Source organism: Columba livia, chromosome 3, assembly GCF_036013475.1.
Source record: "Columba livia isolate bColLiv1 breed racing homer chromosome 3, bColLiv1.pat.W.v2, whole genome shotgun sequence".
NCBI classification, from domain to species: domain Eukaryota; kingdom Metazoa; phylum Chordata; class Aves; order Columbiformes; family Columbidae; genus Columba; species Columba livia.
This window is the reverse complement of record NC_088604.1, coordinates 116,054,695-116,073,001: the sequence shown is the minus strand read 5'-3', so window position 1 is coordinate 116,073,001 and position 18,307 is coordinate 116,054,695. Positions and strand designations below refer to the sequence as shown.

General features: G+C 41.8%; 1 protein-coding gene across 6 annotated transcripts in view; it reads left to right on the top strand.

Moving 5' to 3' along the window:
• Positions 1 to 18,307, top strand: part of BTBD3 (BTB domain containing 3) — a 38,960-nt gene that overhangs the window by 12,492 nt on the left and 8,161 nt on the right. The window contains exons 2-8 of one of the 6 annotated variants that reach the window (XM_065059893.1): positions 255 to 425; positions 2,174 to 2,296; positions 3,062 to 3,178; positions 4,822 to 4,918; positions 16,486 to 16,756; positions 17,350 to 17,440; positions 17,941 to 18,059. In XM_065059893.1, the coding sequence (XP_064915965.1) occupies positions 16,614 to 16,756; positions 17,350 to 17,440; positions 17,941 to 18,059 (353 nt within the window). In that variant the 5' untranslated portion in view covers positions 255 to 425; positions 2,174 to 2,296; positions 3,062 to 3,178; positions 4,822 to 4,918; positions 16,486 to 16,613. The other 5 variants (XM_065059892.1, XM_065059895.1, XM_065059894.1 and 2 more) reach the window with 5 other exon arrangements.

Genomic DNA, 18,307 nt, shown 5'->3' with positions numbered 1-18,307 from the left:
AGTGGTGGGTCAAACCTGTTGTGATCACTTGAATGATACTTGGAAATTATTACAGGGTGTACCCATTGTAAGTTAGGATAATTAAGGCTGCTGTTATTAACACTCTGCCCTTCCTATTGCCGGTTTAATTTCCTCAAACATTTTTACATCCTACTCCTCATCCTGCCTTGGGGGTTTGTAGTAAAATTCAATAACCGTTTTCCTTTCTAATCTTTCTATTTAAAGCACCATCTTATTTTTCCATCACAACTCAGGAGGAAGTTGAGCCTCTGTGCAAACTGGCCTGCTGTTAGCGCATCCCCTCGCTTGGGGCTGATGTCCCAGCTGGAAACCGGGGAAGCTTGTGCAGCTCTTTCATCACATCCCACAAGCAGCTGCTTTCAGAAACCCTCCCAGTTACTAGGAGTGTCTCCGAGGACTTTAAGGTAGGCTTTAACACCCACGGATTTTGGGAGGGTTGATGAGGCAAGCAGTGGAGCGGACTTTTCAGAGTCGTCTCTCAGATGGGAGTCAAAAATTCCCCTGCTCATACAACATTTTCCTCCCCAGAGATGGACACTGGTGTCCATTTGTCCATGTGTTTTTATTTTGGACAGGATAGCAGCCACTTGGTAAAGCCTGAAGGAGGGCAGAACTGGAAGAGATGAGGAAAACTGTTCATGTCAGTACACTAGACTGGAGGTCACTGTTTTCTAGCTGCAGTTTCATAGTCTCTGTGACCTGACCTTATGGGTCAAAGGGCAAACAAAATTCAACACCGTCTTCTATTTGTTAGTTAATACTTAACCCAAAAATTGGAGTTGGCAGCCTTGATGAGCTACAGCTGTGCTGGAGATAACAGGTTTAGCTTCAGAAGGCATCCAATGCCTGAAACATAGAATCATAGAATAGTTTGGGTTGGAAGGGACCTCCAAAGCTCATCCAGTGCCACCCCTGCCATGAGCAGGGACATCTTCACCAGCTCAGGTTGGTCAGAGCCCCGTCCAGCCTGGCCTGGGATGTCTCCAGGGATGGGGCATCCACCACCTCTCTGGGCAGCCTGGGCCAGTGTTTCACCACCCTCAATGTAAAAATTTTCTTCCTCATGTCCAGCCTGAATCTCCCCTCTTTTAGTTTAAAACCGTCAACCCTTGTCCTATCACAACAGGCCCTGCTAAAAAGTCTGTCCCCATCTTTCTTACAGGCCCCTTTTAAACACTGAAAGGCTACAATAAGGTCTCTCCAGAGCCTTCTCTTCTCCAGGCTGAACAACCCCAGCTCTCTCAGCCTGTCCTCACAGCAGAGCTGTTCCAGCCCTCTGATCATCTCAGGGGCCTCCTCTGACCCCTCTCCAGCAGGTCCATGAATAAACCCAGGGGATGTGGTATCCCCCCCGGGGACATTGGGGTGGTGCTGAGCTGACCTACTTGGCTCTATTTCATGCAAACCTCCTGTGGCCTTGGGATGCCGATGCGTTTCCCTCTGGCTGGTCCCAGTTTGGATGCTCACTTTCCAGCCTGTATAGCTGCAAAAACACCTGGGTGTTTAACTGTGTGTTGCAAAGATCTCTTTCTGCCTGCCAAAAGCTAGCAGCAGCTGCCCAGGCTAATTTCGCAAGTCAGGTGTTTGTCTCTGACAGGCAACTTTTCATACCTTTACGACTAGACGTTATTATATTGTTCTTTCATTTGATAACTGCTCCAGTAATGGCTTCCATTTGCAGTAAATCTCTTGCACTGTCTTTTTTCCCCCCTATTAAACATAGGATGATAACCTTTGTGGGAGGCTGTGCACAGAAATTCAGTGAAGCTTTAAGAAGCTGGGAAGGAGGGGAGGTGGGGGGGCAACATGGTCAGCACCAGCAAAGTGCCTGGTGGGAAGATGCTTTTGAAGAAACTAATTATACCCCAGGGCACTTGAAGAACTTACCCAGCATACAAGTTGAACTGAAAAATGCATATTTAAATGGCTTTTCAAGTTAGTAAGTCTTTGGAAAGGTCGCTCAATACATGGAAAATATGCCTGTGACACAATAACAGATGAGTCTGAATGTGACTCAACACAAATATTTGGCATTTTTTTACCACCACCACAGAGCAGAACGTGTCCCAGGTAAATGGCTTTGCAGAGAACAACTAAAATATTTCAATAAGCTCTCCCAAGCACACAACCCATTCAGCTTTGTTTTCTCCAGTGGTGCAACCCTTGGTTTGCAGTAGGCAATGCTGAAGCTTGCCCAGAAACCTGGGCTGGGAGCAGTCAAGACACCAAAGCCATGAGAGGACACCCCAAAGATCTTCTCTGCAGCTGCTCTTGGGTATGGCTCCTCTTCTTCCTGAGCTTTTTTATACATATTTTATACATAGTCACCTTGGAGGGTGACAGCACAAGGAGAGAACATCAACACCCAGCAGCACCAAGAGCTTTGCATTTTTCATCCCCAGCTGCAAGATGGTTTTGGTGGCCCAGTGGTGGAGCTCTGTCTAGCTCTGACTTGTCTGGCTGCCCATTTGCTCTGGAGTTGAGCTGCAACTTGTTGGCAAACTGCGGTGCTAAGTAACTGAACACATCCTTAAGAAAAGCAGCCAGCTGCACAGAGGTGTGCTGAGCTCAGACAGGTAACCACAAACCAGTGAGGGGTCTGGAGCACAAGTATGATGAGGAGCAGCTGAGGGATCTGGGGCTGTTCAGCCTGGAGAAAAGGAGGCTGAGGGGAGACCTTATCGCTGTCTGCAACTACCTGAAAGGAGGTTGTAGCATGGAGGGTGTTGGTCTCTTCTCCGGAGTAGCAAGTGATAGAATGAGAGGAGATGGCCTCAAGTTGCACGAGAGGAGCTTCACATTGGATATTAGGAAAAAATTCTTCCCAGAAAGGGTTGTGAAGCACTGGAACAGGCTGCCCAGGGAAGTGGTGGAGTCACCATCCCTGGAGGTGTAGATGAGGTTCTTAGGGATGTGGTTTAGTGCCAGAGTTAGGGTATGGTTGGACTCTGATCTTGAGGGTCTCTTCCAACCAAAATGATTCTACAATTCTACCTGTGTGCTGCAAAGCAGGTAACTAATGCTGGGTGTGAAATTGCAGGAGGAAGAGGAGAGACGGCATTTCTGAATGTCAGCGCTTTGGTGCCAAGCAGCAGTGCTGTGAGCGTGTGTTCAAGCTGGACCATGCAGATGAGGTGTAACCCATCATCTCACATCTGTAAGTCCCCACAATTGACGAGGCAGAGGATGGTGGGACCGATGCTCCAGTGCCATGCGCCGCCTCCTGCACCACTGGCTGTAGCAGAGCAGCTTCAGCTGGGTGTGCAAACTGTGCCGCAGGGTGGTGGTGATCGCTTCAGTTTAATTCAGCATTGATATCGGTATTAAAGCAGAGCCTGGAGCTCTTTGGAGGGAGTCGTGGTCCAAGCCCTTGTGCACAGCTGAACAAGCTGGGCTGGAAATGCAGGAAAGCCCCAAAAAAGGCAAAAATCAAATGTTATTGGGTGAAGCCCCTAATTTGGGCAGCCCTTGCTACCTCTCAATAGAAAGTGCATGTGTGAAAATATCTTGCAGGACTTGATCTTCCAATTCCTGGATGTGCTGGGGTTGCAGCCCAAAGGTGTTTTCCTGCTACAGGATTTCAGATTTGGGCTGCAGAACAACCTCCTCTAAAGCACAGAAAAGGGCTTCTCCCCACCACTTGCCCACCTGAATTACCCCAGTTGCAAAAGGGCCTTTTACCTTCAGTCTGAAAATAGGATGGAAAATTACAGTGGTTATCTACAGCAGGCTTAAGTTCACTTCAGACAAGGAATATTTTGTTGGCTTCCCAATTAAATCATCATTTACACGCTATAATTTGAAGTGTGTACTCTGCTGGTAAAATCCGTAAGGGCTGTAAAGTGTGTGTGTGTGTGTATACAGTCATTATTGTTGCTATTCAGTTTCTTATCTATTTTAATAGCTCGAATATTAAAATGGGAAAAGCAAAGTACTGATTATCCACAGATATGCCTAATTTCACATTGTGAGAGTATCTGCTAAAATAACAAGTATAGAAAATAGGTAAATGAACATTCACGGGAGACTAAAGCTGGAACACAGCAGTGATTCCAGAAATAATTGTTTCTTCAGGGGGGGAAAAAAAATACAACAATCCACCCTAAAGCTTCAAATAAAACCTTTTGCTATGCTTTTAAAAATAAATGCTAGCAACACATTTTAATTTCCCATGTGGATAGATACACTGGTGTTATGAGAAATCCCTTATTTATGAAGCTCTTGGATAAACCCAGGCGCTGATCCTGGAAATGCCTCGATCTCTGGCGATTATTTCTTCAGCGGCTCAAAAATACAAAAATAAAAGAGCTTTTCTTTTTTGTTTAAACTCAGCGACCCTGTGAGCAGCAGGACAGGAACAGCTCATGCAAGGAAGGATGTCTGGCATTAATTGTATTGTGTGATTTGCTTTATTTGGGGAAAAAAATATTATATATATATATAAAGATGTGAGGGGCCCTGGGATGAAACGTGTGTGCTGCGTCCAGTGGGGTTTCAGCTGTAGGGTTTATTTTCATGCCCGTAGAGATGAGGTGGTGGGTGAGAGTGGCCGAACAAATGCGATGTTTTATATGGAAAAACATTTGGTCGTTGTAACTTTGCAAATCGAAAAATCCGCTGTCTGAAGGGAGAGGTGAACTCTCGTCCTCAGATACCGGTGCGCACAAACCCCACTTTTTTAGGGGGTGAATCATCGGTCTGGTCGGATGCCACAAGGCAAGAACACGCTGTTTCAAGGCAGTAATGAGAATTTTAATTAACAATGTGCTGTTGTTATAGTTTTCTATATGCCTTTTCTAGTTTTTTTTGGTGCCGAAGCCCCATTTTTGCTGAAGTTCTCGCTGCTGCCGGGTGGGTCCCGCGGTGCCCTCAGCTACAGCGCCGCCTTATTTTTGAGGTAAAAATCCCCCTCCGGACCGGGGCGCTGGGCCCGCGCGCGTCCCCGCGGCCGCGCCCCGCCCCGCCCGCGCGCTCCCCACGTGGGGGGGGCGTGCGCGGTTTGCGCGTGCGCGTCCTCGAGGCGGGGCCGCGCGTGCAGCTGCGAGGGCCCGCGCCGCCCCAGGAGCGCCCTCAGGTCAGTGCGCGGGGCGGGGGGTGCGCGAGGCGACCGTTATGGCCGTTACGACCGTTACCGGGCGCTCGCGCCGCGCTCCCCGGGCGACGGCGCGGGAAGCGGTGAGGGGGAGCCCGGGGCGGCCCCGTTGGGCCCCGGGCGTTGCGGGACCGCGTCCTGCGGAGGGTGAGGGAGCTGCCGCCCGCCGCGGCGCCGGGGGAAGGGGTGCGGCGGGGTGGGGGGCGCCCGTTCCCGGTGACGGGCGGGCCGCGCTGTGGCGGCGGCGGGGGATCCGGCGCTGGGGCGGAGCGGCCGCACCTGAGCGCCGGCAGCGCCGCCGCGAAACTTGGGAAGAGGGGGAGCCCGGCTGCCGCTGGGGCGGCGCTGAACCGGCGATCACCCGGCACAAAGAAGCCCTTGGAAAGCGGCCTTGGCCCTGTCAGAGTCATTATGTGTGTCCGCAGCCGTTTCGAGAGGTTTCATTCTTGCTTCTTTTTTATTTTTTATATTTTTTAATCCCCCCCGAGTGCGTTTTCTGCAGAAGTGGGCTGGCTGAGTCGTGTTACCAGGGGTGAACGGGCAGGATAAACCGCTCTAGCAGTCGGGTGTTTGGGGGCCAAGGGGGAAAGGGCTCTGTGTGTGGGGGCTAGCACTGCCACTTGGCCAAAGTCAAACTTCTATAAACCTGGAAGTTGTTGTTGGTCTTGTTTTTGGCTTTTTTTTCTGCTTAAAGTAATGCTTCTTTAAAAGAAGTTGTATTTTAAGTATCAATTAAATAAAACTTCCTAGACGGACAATTATTAATCACGACCAGTTTGACATAAACACCAGCTCCTCTTCCCCATGTTGATGACCAAACTTCCAATGTACATGTGTTTGAAGACCGAGTCATTTCACTTAAGGGCCCACCCACACCTTTACTATTTTCCTGTTTGTTTTGTTTTAAGAAAGTGGTAACCTTCACATGAAGTTCATAAATTAATTTGCCTATAGTGTTTCCTGAGTGATGGTGAATCTAAAAATAGGAGAGAGCAGTGGGTTGTTCTCGCTTGAAGTACAACAAAGTTTGAAGTTACAATACTTAAGTGTTCTTAATATGATGATTACTAACGTACCAATGAAGACAACAAAGACTGGCTGTGTGTTATCTGAAGGGTGCTGGTGCGGGTTTTCTGTATTGTCTTCACTATACTTTGTTTTCAGCCTATAGTCTATATGTCAAACTTTAGTCTGTGTTCTGGGCTTTTTTGGTTACAGGTATACAGTACTATGTTTGATGCTACTTTAACTGGTTTGTTGGGCTTCAAACTGCTTTTATTTCAGTGGGCAATAACTGGTCTCACCATTTCTTATAGAAAGTAGGCACAGTATGTCATAACAGAGTATCTTGGCTTCATTGCAAATCAAAGTGGTTTGTTGGTTTTGTCTGTTCGTTTTTTAATCCCCCACATAAGTACGCTGCAGCTAACTGCACAGTAACTCCTTGTGTTTCCCCTCCAGTGGTTCTAAGCTCTGCCTTGGAGGAAACACCTTTCAGAAGTGATGTGGAATTCCTTTAGCTTGCCCTTTAAGGCTGAGAAAAAATGATGCAAGTTGCAACAGTAATTTTTATTATTTGGAGCTTGTGAAGGAAAGTTTTTTCTAAAGTTAGTAAACAGTTGTTACACTTACGATGAGTACATCAGTGCTAGGGTAGGCTTAGTTAAACACAGGTCTGATGGTGATAGGCCACGTGTTATGTTTTCAGAAGAAACTTAGGTCTTTGTCTGTTGTGTGAACTTGTGCAAATGACATTAGTTTTCGCAGTGGAATGATGTTCATGCCCAGTATTAGCTTTCTATGATAATTCAAGATAGTTCTTCAGTGATATTCTCATTAGTAACTCCTTGAACCTCACAGGCTATTGTTTTGTTTTACATGAGCAAATGGTCATGTACCTGAGCTGGCATGGAAGCCCTGTTATGTGAGGCACTATACAAATAAGTGATAACCAATAGTTTCCGTCTCAAAGAGCTGGTAGATGCAACAAAAAAAAAAAAAGGAAATTAGAGTTGGGAGCCTTGGAAGGAAAAGTTTAAAAGCTTTTTGTGGTGGAAGTTGTCTTCAGTTAAATTTTCTGCCATAAAGTTGAATCCCAATCCTGTACCTTAATTACAAAACCAAATTTGTTTATATGTAAGAAAACTGAGGGGAGGAAAGCTTAAGTAAAAGGTCACTTCATTTGAATTTGCAAACTTCCCATTTTCCAGTCCTGGCTTGCCTTTTTTTTCTCACCCTGCTGCCGTATCTTGAATTTGATCACCTGGCAAGCTAGAGCAAAAGAAAACCAACAGAGGAGTCCATGTCTGGAAAGTATATTTCAAAACACTGGTAAAGTGGTTGGTGATGTGTGAATGTCTGCTGGCTGCCCTGGGTAGGTAGGGTATAGATTTGCACAAGACAGATTTGGAAGGCATCTTGTCCATCCCTGTTGTTTGGATCCTGAGGTTACCTGATATCCTGAACAAATATTTCACCAGAGGATCATGTACCACTTCAGTACAGGACTGAATGACTTGTTGAGAACATCCTACTCTGACAGGATGTTCATGTACCAGGTCACACTCTGAATCCACTCTAGATGCAGTTTTTCCTCTTCACATCCAAGCTGATTTAAAGGAGTAATATTCTTCAAAAAACTACATTATTTGGAATTATGGCTTTGCTGCCTCCCTGTTTGCTGAAAGTGTGCTTGGTTGCAAGGGTTTTTCAAAGTAGGAAAGGAAAACAACTCTTTGGTGAGGTTGTGAATTTGTGCCCGACATGTAGGCTTGCGAGAGTTGATGGAACAAAGCCCCTTTAAAATCTGATCCATAATATGCCACATGCTACTTTACAGCCTGTCACTTTGCCCACTTAGCGGGCGAGGAATGTGCAAGCCATACTCTTAAACGCTGGGGAAGAGCTGGAACCAGCTATGTATTACTTACAGCAGAAATGTATGCAGTGGCTTACACTGTCCCTATCTTTCAGTATTTTACCTTCCTTTGGAGTCCTTAACATCCAGTTCAATTCAGAGATGAAAGAAATTGCTGCCCTGTTAGACAGCTTGCTCAGGTTCTGTCAAGGAACGTAGGTCAAAGGAATACCACGTGACGTTAGGGTAATATAGTGCACTTTAAAGTACAAAATGCACCAAGGTGCTTTCAGTTTCTTGGTGCTATTTGATTTTTGTCTTCAGTAATACTCTCCTATCAGACCAAGGTGATAATACTCCATGTATATGAAGAAAAAGTATAGGCTTTCATACTATATAAAACTTTCTAATACATAAAACTAATGCATATGTACATTCGTTTACCATGCAGAGTCACTTAATTGTGCTTTTATATTTGATTACTTGCTCCTTCCTTTACTCTTTTTTTCTTTTTCTCTGCTACAGTTCTAGTATGTCCTACAGTCTCTGAAACAGAGTTGCTGTGAAGGAGAGCAGGTGTTTAGGAGATCCTAACATTGCTAGACAAATAACTCTTAATGCTTAAAAGCATATTCTGAAACCAGAATTTGAGGAGTACATGTATGTTCATCTTGAAAATTGATTACTACAAAGTAGTTGCCATTTACTTGTAAAGAGGAGGAGAAATTAATCTAAATACCAAAGCATAACTGATCTAATAGGCAAGTGTGACTGAAATATTTGCAGCAAAGTAAATCTAATTTTCTAAACCAGTTAATATACAAATTTGGTAACATCTTTATCCCCCAGTGGAATGGCCATTCAAACAGCAGCTGCATGTGCTATGGCAGTCTGGAAACCAGGGCAGGTAACAAGATCACAGCTGCTGATGTGTGGCAAAGGAAGATTAATTCAGTATGGTGTGGTTGAATGGATGTAATGTTTGATTCCATTCCTTGAACTGGATGCAGCTCAGGTTAGTGGCAATCGGTGTCCCCTACCTAAAAAATGGGTTTATTAAATAATTGTAAAAATATCGCAAGAATTGTTGTTAAGGGCTTTTAATTCTTACCTTTGAGAAGTTGAGAGCCACCGTGTTTGAGAATTCATTTCTTACCAAATGCTGGTATTGACAGTGAAATTACCTGTTCCTCTTTCACTAGCTGTGGTAATCTTTCTCTTTTGTAATTTAAAATGCAGCAGAAAGAAGAAGCTGTACCAATTTTTCCCCTTTTTAAAACTAATTTAAAATACTCTTCTTGTATGATTCCAGGTATGCTCTTCTACTGCACACACAAGTGTGCTGAGTTGCTGATCTGCTTTGCATCTTGAAGCCACATGTTTTACATCTAGTCAAGTTTAGAGAACTACAAATTGGCATGATGTGGTTTTCCCATGACAGACCCTCATGATGTTTACATTACAGCACCTCACCAAGCTTTCCAAAAGCCCCCACCCTTTTTCTTAGCATTGTTGGAAGGTACTGGTAAGCATGGTAGTCCCAGGCAACTGAAGTTCGCAGGCCACAGAACAGGTGTGGTATGGGTCGTAGCAATATCCTCTCCCCCTTTTTGTCCCACAGGGTACTTCAGCGCTATGGTTTGATGTGGTGTACATAGGTTATGTGCACATTAAAAATGTAGTCCTTTAATTATATGCCAACCTAATCAACTGCAATGCAGTCCCTGTGTGGATACCCATGGGGTAGTTACTCTTCTAGTGCCAGTGGCTCTTAAAAGCAAGAACTCGCTGAGAAAGTGTCTTTTTGCAGACTGTGTGTAGGGAGACAAAGACATTTGGGAGCTGCTGATGTAAAGCATCAGATGTAGTCATCTTTCAACCTGTTCTTTATCACAGCCTATATTAATTTAACTATTCAGTTTAAAAAGAGTAGTTTCTGAGCCAAGCTAAAATTAGCATAAAGGTTAGTCTGCATAGGCAAGATCTGTCTGTAAGATAGGAAGTTCTGTCTGTAGTCATCTGATCCTGATCTCTCCCTTGAAATAGGCAGCATATGATTACTAATTGTAGTGGTGGTTTTTCTGAAGTGCACCAGGATCACTAGCTTCTTTCTCACAGGGCACTGAACGATCATTAAATGCTAATGACTTTTGATTACTGTTGACCTCGGTCAATTTAGAATTAGTGACCTAGAGACGAAAACCACTGTATCTCATTACCAATTTCCTGAGCTATCTGATCTTTCCTTTGTAAGTCATTTTTGGTAAGAGGCAGAGTAGAATTAAAGTTGACCTCTGTCTTAAAAAAAGGCTCGAAGGCCTTCAGGTTTGCAATATCCTGTTTAGAAATAAATAAAAAAAATGGCAGCCATTAAGAACAAACTTATTTTTTGACCCTGCAGATTGTCAAGAGCGAAACTCAACATGAGATGAGATGGACAAGCAAGACTAGTAGTAATTGGGAAGAAACGTATAATTTGTCACTTTTAAATTAGTAGAAAAACAATTTATCTCCTGGAAACATGAATTGAATTTCTCATTTTGTAGTTGCAGGCTTTCTCATCTCAGAGTTTATTTCTGATTCTTGTTTTTACTTTGAACTATCACAAGGAAAATGAATGTTTATAGAATAAATTTCAGTTTCTGCTCTGGGATATTTTCTACCTGTAGTTCCCAAACTATGACATTAGGGAATACATCTCAGCAGGCTGATAAAATCATATATTTCATGTTGTAGTGGAGCATTTCACATTATTTATTTCCATATGCACACAAGAGCATGTTTGTGTGATAATTCATCGTAACGGGATCAAATACCTTGTTCACTGTAGGTTGTTTAAATATCAGCCTTTATTTAAACGGTTGCAGTTTATATGGACTGTCGTTCGTGTAGCAAGTGTAGTATTGAAATCATAATGAAAATACAAGATAATTTTAAACATTTTTTTTTCTTGCTTGCTTTAATATAGTTGCTGTATTTATTTTGACCAAGCTTGGAACAAGACCTTTAGTTTTAAGAACAAAACTCAACAGTGTATGGAAGTCTTTCGTGTTATGTTGTGTTTATGGCATAAATACAGAGTTAATGAACCTCTCACTGGGCTTAAATTGAAAACTTCAAGCAGCTAAGCAAGAAAGTAACAGGAAAAAAATGTCAGTGGAAGATGTTGTACTTGTTGAAGGATTAAGTTCATGGTGAGCTAATACAAGTCCACACAGAAGGAAAGTGGATGTTTATTCACAAGTAAACATAGGGCTAAATGTTATTCTTAAATATGATGTTTTGGTTTGATTGCTTTGTCTCAAAAACGATATTTCTGTAAAAAATCAAAAGGAGGCAATGAAAATGATTGCAGATTAAAAAAAGACAAAAAAGTTAAGGCTGCTTTGGTAAGGAGACTAATAAGAAGGGGCATGCAGAGACATAGCCTATGTGCTAGCAAATAATACCAGAATGAAAGAGTAAAAGTCATCTGAATACTCATTCTTTGAGCTTCTGTTTTGTGTAAGTTTGTATTTATTAGTACCTGTTGATTAGGCTGCTCAGGGCTTTCTGCGTATGTTTTCTTTAAAGCGTTAAGGGCATTTAGGAAAAAAAAAAAAAAAGGTAAAAACTATCTTAGTGAATAATATTGTGCAAAATATTTAAATCTTAGTACTTTAAGTGCTAAGCAGAGTTGAGAAGAATATTTCCCAACAATTATGTTGCTAGTCTGGTATAAGAGCTAGAGTAAAGTACAGTTCAGCTATTTTGGACTTTGGTTTAAAGCTTGTAGTGTTTATTCAAGATACAATTCTACTCTGATACTACTATTTCCCAGCTCTGGAATGGTGATTGGGAAGGATTTTTCCAAGTGACTAAATAATTCATAGGTAGGTAAACAAATCTAGGCTACTCAGCTGTGTGGGTTGGGTTTGTTGAATTTTTTGTTCATTTGTTTTTTGAACTCATACATTCCATTTTTAAATGAGTGCACGAAGTAGAATTGAATGGAAATCAGCAGTGGACAGGTAGATTTGTTAGATAGTAACGTTACGTGTTTATTTTGGTTAATCAAGGTGTATCATCTGAAATTTGCTTCTTTGTAATGGGAAATTTAGAATTTTAACAGAAAATGTTAATACATAGGTATAATAATGGCCAAGGGAGAGACTTGGCAACTTTACAAAAAAGAAATATATGCATTTTCTCATTGCCTACTTGGAATTTATTTATTTATTCTTGATCTGATTGTAACAGACATTTGGGAATTTTAATGAAAGCTTGTTTCTTATAGAATTGTCCAGTTTGCCTTACTACATGAAGATGGGCCCTGTAAGTGAGAGATACAGAAAAACACATCTTATTAGAAGGAGAAAAAAAAAACAATAAAAAAACTTTGTTATAGTTGCTATTGTGGCAGGAGTGATTGATGTAATATGAGGAATAGTACTCATATCAACCCTGGAAATGAAATGATTTCTCAATTGGAAGTTACCTTTAGAAAGGCATAATTATAGTAGTGTCATAATATTAAAAATTGTACTGAGAGTTGGGCTGTAATACAACTCCTGTGCCAACCTTCACAATGGTGTCAAGGTATATTATGGTCCTAAGGGATAAGGGAAACTGGGATTGCAAGCATATTGCACACATTTGGATTTGAACAGCAAAATTGATGCTTCCATTGTTCACAGTATTTAGTCAGGAGCTCGTTTCTGAGGGCTTGTAACCTGTTCCTAATAATTTGAAAGGGGCATATAATTTGATGTGTAGTATCTCAGCCTCAGAATATAGTCCTTTGCTTAATTCTTTGCCTCTGGTGTTTTGGATTTTCATTAGGCCACTGTTAAGATTTAAGCATGGAACTTCCTATACCCTTTAATATTTCTGGTTTGACAACTTGCTTGTAAAATAGAGATTAGTGTGTCTTTGAAGATTTCCCGTTTTCTAAGTTGTATATAGAGAGTTTGGTTCTATTAATATGTAATTAATGAAGAAAAATGAGGGTTACTGAGAGAGATTAGGAGCACATTGTAATACTGTTTCAGAAATGGATAGGTCTTTGGGTGAAAGAAAGTCGATTTCCATGATCCTCTTCCTGGAGACAGGCTGATTTGAATTTGGGATTTTGCCTAGTCTCTCAACAGGGGGTAGTTTATAGGTTGCTTTTACTGACTGCTAATGTAGTGATTTGTAAATTCATTAACAGTATGTATAGTAAAAGAAGAAAACCATGTTCTAGGAAAATGAATTGAAGTTGCTGCCAAAACAAAAATAATAGTGGGTACAACTAGCTCTAATTCTTTGGGGTTTTTTTCCCCCCATTTCATATGCATCTAGTGATTGGTTTAGGAGACTGTTTCTGAGCTGATGAAGTACAGTGCGAGGTGGTATAAAGCCTGTAGCAGGTTTGTAGTTTTTTATAGGAACTTTTGGAACCTGTTGTGGAATAGGCCATATTTTCCAGTTATAGCAGACCAGATTTTGGCATGTGGCTGAAGAACAGACAAAGATGGTAGTTAGGCTTTTCATTTACTGGGGTGGACTTTTATCCTGACCTCTTGTCTGCTGGGGGCCAGACTTATGGATTTGGACAGAACATAATTCAGCTGCAGTTTCTCCCTCTTTTCCTTTCCCAAGAAAGCACAACATGCTATACATGCATTGTGTTTTATAGAAGTCAAGGTATGGTGAGCTCCTACCTGTTCATGTTTACAATCGGTCTTTCCCAGACTGTATTGCATGGTCAGTCCATCTGTCATTTTCTTTTTCTTCTGTAGACCTTATCTGATGTGAGTATAATCATTGGATCTGTACTGGTCGAATGATTTGAAAAAACGTGTGAGGACCTTGATTGTTAAATACTTTGATAGTCTATAAAATGGGTTTATTGAATGAAAATCAAATCTCTCATATGAATCTCCTAACCCCTGCTGTCTTTCACCTTCTGCTAACTGCAATGCTGAGAACCAGATTTTTTGAAGAGTGCATGGGTTTTTTGTTATCTCTAAGGGTTTTTTTTAGACTTTTTCTTTCTGAACTGTCTTTTCTGTACAGTGGCAAAAGGGTTATTCTTATAACTAGAAGGGCTAGAAATTTACATAAGGAAAAAGAACTTAAATTTTGTGCTGAGAATACCTGCTGTGTCCCTGTTTATACTTTCAGCTGTAAGCAGTTATAACCATCCCATCTGTGGAATGAGTTTCTTTTCCTTTACCCCTTCTTTTGCGTCTACAGTTAAATATGGCTTAGATTGTTAGTTTCCCTTCCAAATCAATCTGTTGCAGATAAAAAAGGAAGCCAAAGAAAAAAGGGGGAAGAAAAAAAAAGAAAAGCTTGCTAGAAAATATTTCTTTGGAAATTGTATAACTTGCCTCTCAGTGTATTTAGAAACATACCTGATTTTCAGCCACACCAGGCAGAGTCTACCGTTCTCTTTTAAATTACTGATGAAGGTGATGCTTCACTAAGATGTTGGGTTGTGAAATGTAGCAGCTGAGGCATGGACGCATCCTTCTGCTTCCCTTTCATGAGCAGCAACGCCAGACAGAGGGGACAGATGTGTGTCTGGAGGTGGTATAATTTCAAACCACTGCAGCAAAGTCTCCAGGGGGCTGACAGCCAGGGCGTTTAGTTGATGCTTAATATGGAGCATCTCCCAAGGAGACCTGATAATCTTTGAAATATCTGCATTTAAGTTTACAGTTTCGGGTTTAAAGACATTCAGAGATTGCATGTTATAAAGCCATAACTGTGATTCAGGCTATTGTGATGGTGTTTCAAGAAATAGCCTGAATAACATTTCTGTGCTTCAGTTTAAGTCAGTGGCAGATTTCTGTCAGGGATTTCAGCAAGGTCAGACATTTCTCCGCCAACCTTTGATCACTTTAATATCACTGTTGTACTCTTGTCCAGCAAAAACTAATTAAGGCTAAAAGTGATTCAATTTGCTTTGAAAGTAGAGAGAATTATTTTTCTTTAAAACTTGAAAATAATTATGAAATTGTATTTTAAGTATTCTTACCCCCCATATTCTAAAATATGAAAAGTTGACACCTAATACCTGATTTTTTTACTTCCTTGCCTTTTTTTTTTTTTTTTTAACATGGCTATGCTTGCTTTACTTTTTTTTCTTTTTTATTACTCTTGACCTACTATTATGGAAATCTGATCTAAATTTAAGTTCAAAGTAAACTAATGACTGAAAATTAGTCTTCTTTTCTATTTAAATAGTTTTGGTTGACATAGCTTATATCCTGTTCATTTCCGAAAGTATTTGTGAATAAAAACGGAGTGTGTTTGCATCTCAAGGAGTGATTTATGCCTGAGGCTCTCTAAATCATTCGGACCTTTCATTTAGTGCTTTGAAATATCGATTAAATATATTCACTCTGGTTTGCTTTAATCTGATTGCACATCTAGAAGTTTTCTTCTGATGTGGTACAGCCATGTCTGGTGTAAGCTGGCATAATTAGCACTGCTTAGTGATTGGGGACCCATGTCACAGGCTGTTATGTTATCTAGAAACATAAGGAGTTAAAACTAAAGCTGTGACCTCATCTCTATTCATGTTACACTGGAGTAGGAGCTGCACTGAAAGGAATTGTTTAACTGCATCGCTGTCTTTGCTGCTGCTGCTAGCTGATTGCTTTAGTTTAGTTCTGATAGCTATAGCTTGCTTTTGCTGAGCTGCTGTTATGGTAGGGATTTGTGGGAATACTAGAGACATATGAAGTCATGCTAATATCGACTGCCTGTGGAAATAGCTCCCACGGAAATTTTTAGACTCAAATACATCTTTCTGCCTGATTTCAACTTTTTATTGCTTCCCCTGTGAAAATTCAAGCAGCATCAAGGAGAGCTAAAACACAGATGCTTCTGGCCAGTCATGCACTTACACAGCGGTGCATGCCGCGTATTACTTTGTTAGTTAGCACGAGATATGGCATGACGAGTGCAGCTGCTGTCGCTTTAATGTGGGAGCGGCGTACGTTACAATAGGTGTCACTGTGCGGCTGGCTCCAATCGCTATCGGTGACTTCAGCTATTGGCTCCAGCGCTGGCTGACTCCATCTGCAGGGCTGCAATACCTACTCTGTTCCCATCCTTCAACGCACAAGTTCAGCTCACCCAGCAGACTAGCAGCGCTACTGCGAATTGCTAGCCCTCGTCAGATGGCCGGTGCTACAGCCACGCGTGTACCGTCTCTGCAGGGTGTAGTGCTTTCAGGAGATTCCTGATCGGGAAATCTGGAAAGAAATGAAACTGGCAGGAATGATGGGGGTGTATTTAACAGTTCAAGTACTGGATCAAACTTAAAGCCGGTTTCTTACTTGGTGCACTGGAAAGGTCACCTTGTCTTGCTGGGAAAGAAGCAAACTCTCAGCTCTGCTGCTTTCAGTTTAACAGCTTCCACGTGCATTTCTTAATGTTCCTAGCTAGTTAGGCTATCTAGCTTTACAGACAAGTATACTCATGGTAGATGAGAAAGGAAAGAACATGAAATGTCTCACCTTCTTCTTGATGCTTCCAGAGACAGTCAAGAACAGGTCCAAGAAGAGCTCTAAGAAAGGAAATAGCAGCAGCAGCAGCAGTAGCAGCAGCAAATTGCCTCCAGTTTGCTATGAAATCATTACCTTGAAGACCAAAAAGAAGAAGAAGATGGCTGCTGATATTTTTCCCCGAAAGAAACCAGCCAACACTAATACAACGGCTGTCCAGCAGTACCACCAGCAAAATCTCAATAACAACAACACTATTCCGGCACCTAATTGGCAAGGACTTTATCCAACCATCAGAGAGAGGTAAGTTCAGGGCAGTTTATTTTTGCTGTTTGAATGGAGTGGTGAAAAGTAGCAAAATGTTTGTAATGCATATGTTTAGTTATGCGTTTATTTACTGAAGAAAACACACTTCTCTCTCTTTTTTTTTCTTTCCCCCTCCCTCTGTGTGTGCAGAACAAGTATTTTGGTAATAGAAAATACGTTAATATCTCTTTTCCAGGCAGTGCAGCTACTTGTCTTGAATACATAAAAATGTTGCTGGAAGCAGCATACCCGTAAAGATTTCTTCTTAGACTATAGCAGGAATTTTTGGTGATACATGGTCTTGACTTTGGTTTCCACTTTTTGAAAAGTTCTCATAAGTTTGCATTTGGGCTGTGTGTGTGTGTGGTTTAGAATTTTGGGTTTTTTATTGCACACACACACTCACCTTCCCATCTCTGCTTACTTTTTTCTTTGGTATGTGATGATGTGTAAAGTAGCTTAAAACAAAGTGTGACCTGCTTGTCTTTACTAACATGCAACGTAAAGTTGTTAAGAAATCTAATTTTTTGGGGAGGGGGCAAGCACAGTGTTACTGGGTGCTATAATTAACATGCTGCCTCTGTTTGTAGAAATGCAGTGATGTTCAACAATGACTTGATGGCAGATGTTCATTTTGTGGTCGGGCCACCAGGTGGGACCCAGCGGCTGCCAGGACACAAAGTAAGCAACAGCTGCATTATCAGCTCAGGCGGGGATAGCCAGAGAGAGCTCCCACGGTTACGCCAGGACATAGCGTAGGAGACTTGGCTCTTAAGGGGCAGGCATAATTCTGTATTTTAAAAGGCTACATGTAGTGGAATAGTCTGTCCCTTGCTTTCGTTTGTGGTTTTGGTTAAACAACACACTTGTGGTAAGGCAGTCATTGTAAAGTTATGAATACTACTTGGTGCTGCTGATTAATATTACTCTTGAGATTTTCTAGAAATAGTTAACTTCTCAAGTAGATAAGAGCGTTTTCAAGTAGCTAATGTATATATGCCCATGTGAGTAAAATGCAGGGAAAATGTGTAATTCAGTTCTTAACTTTGCTTTTGTGTCTTACTGACGTGTGTCTATAAAGTCTGTCAGTGACCAGTATGCTTGGAGTAGCTCTCCCACATTGTTTTTTTTGGCAGTGCTTTCAGTTTAAAGCATGAAATAAGATTTCACTTTCTCAACAGTATGTCCTGGCTGTTGGGAGCTCTGTATTCCATGCGATGTTTTACGGAGAGCTTGCTGAGGACAAAGATGAAATCCGTATACCAGATGTTGAGCCTGCTGCTTTTCTTGCAATGCTGAAGTAAGCATCATTCATCTGCTGGATGTGTTTTCCTTTATAATGTATACATACACCGGTAATGTCGTAGTTAAAGCATTAGCCTTGCATATAAACAGAAAGAAAGCAGTTGCTGAAAATACTCCAATTTGTGTTTCAGGTATTTTAAACTTTTACCTTATTTTGCTCTCCTCTTTTACTTCCAGGCATGCATATATTAGGCTAATGTAGGCAGTTATAAATAATGAGTTTGACAGGGGATCTTTGGGCAC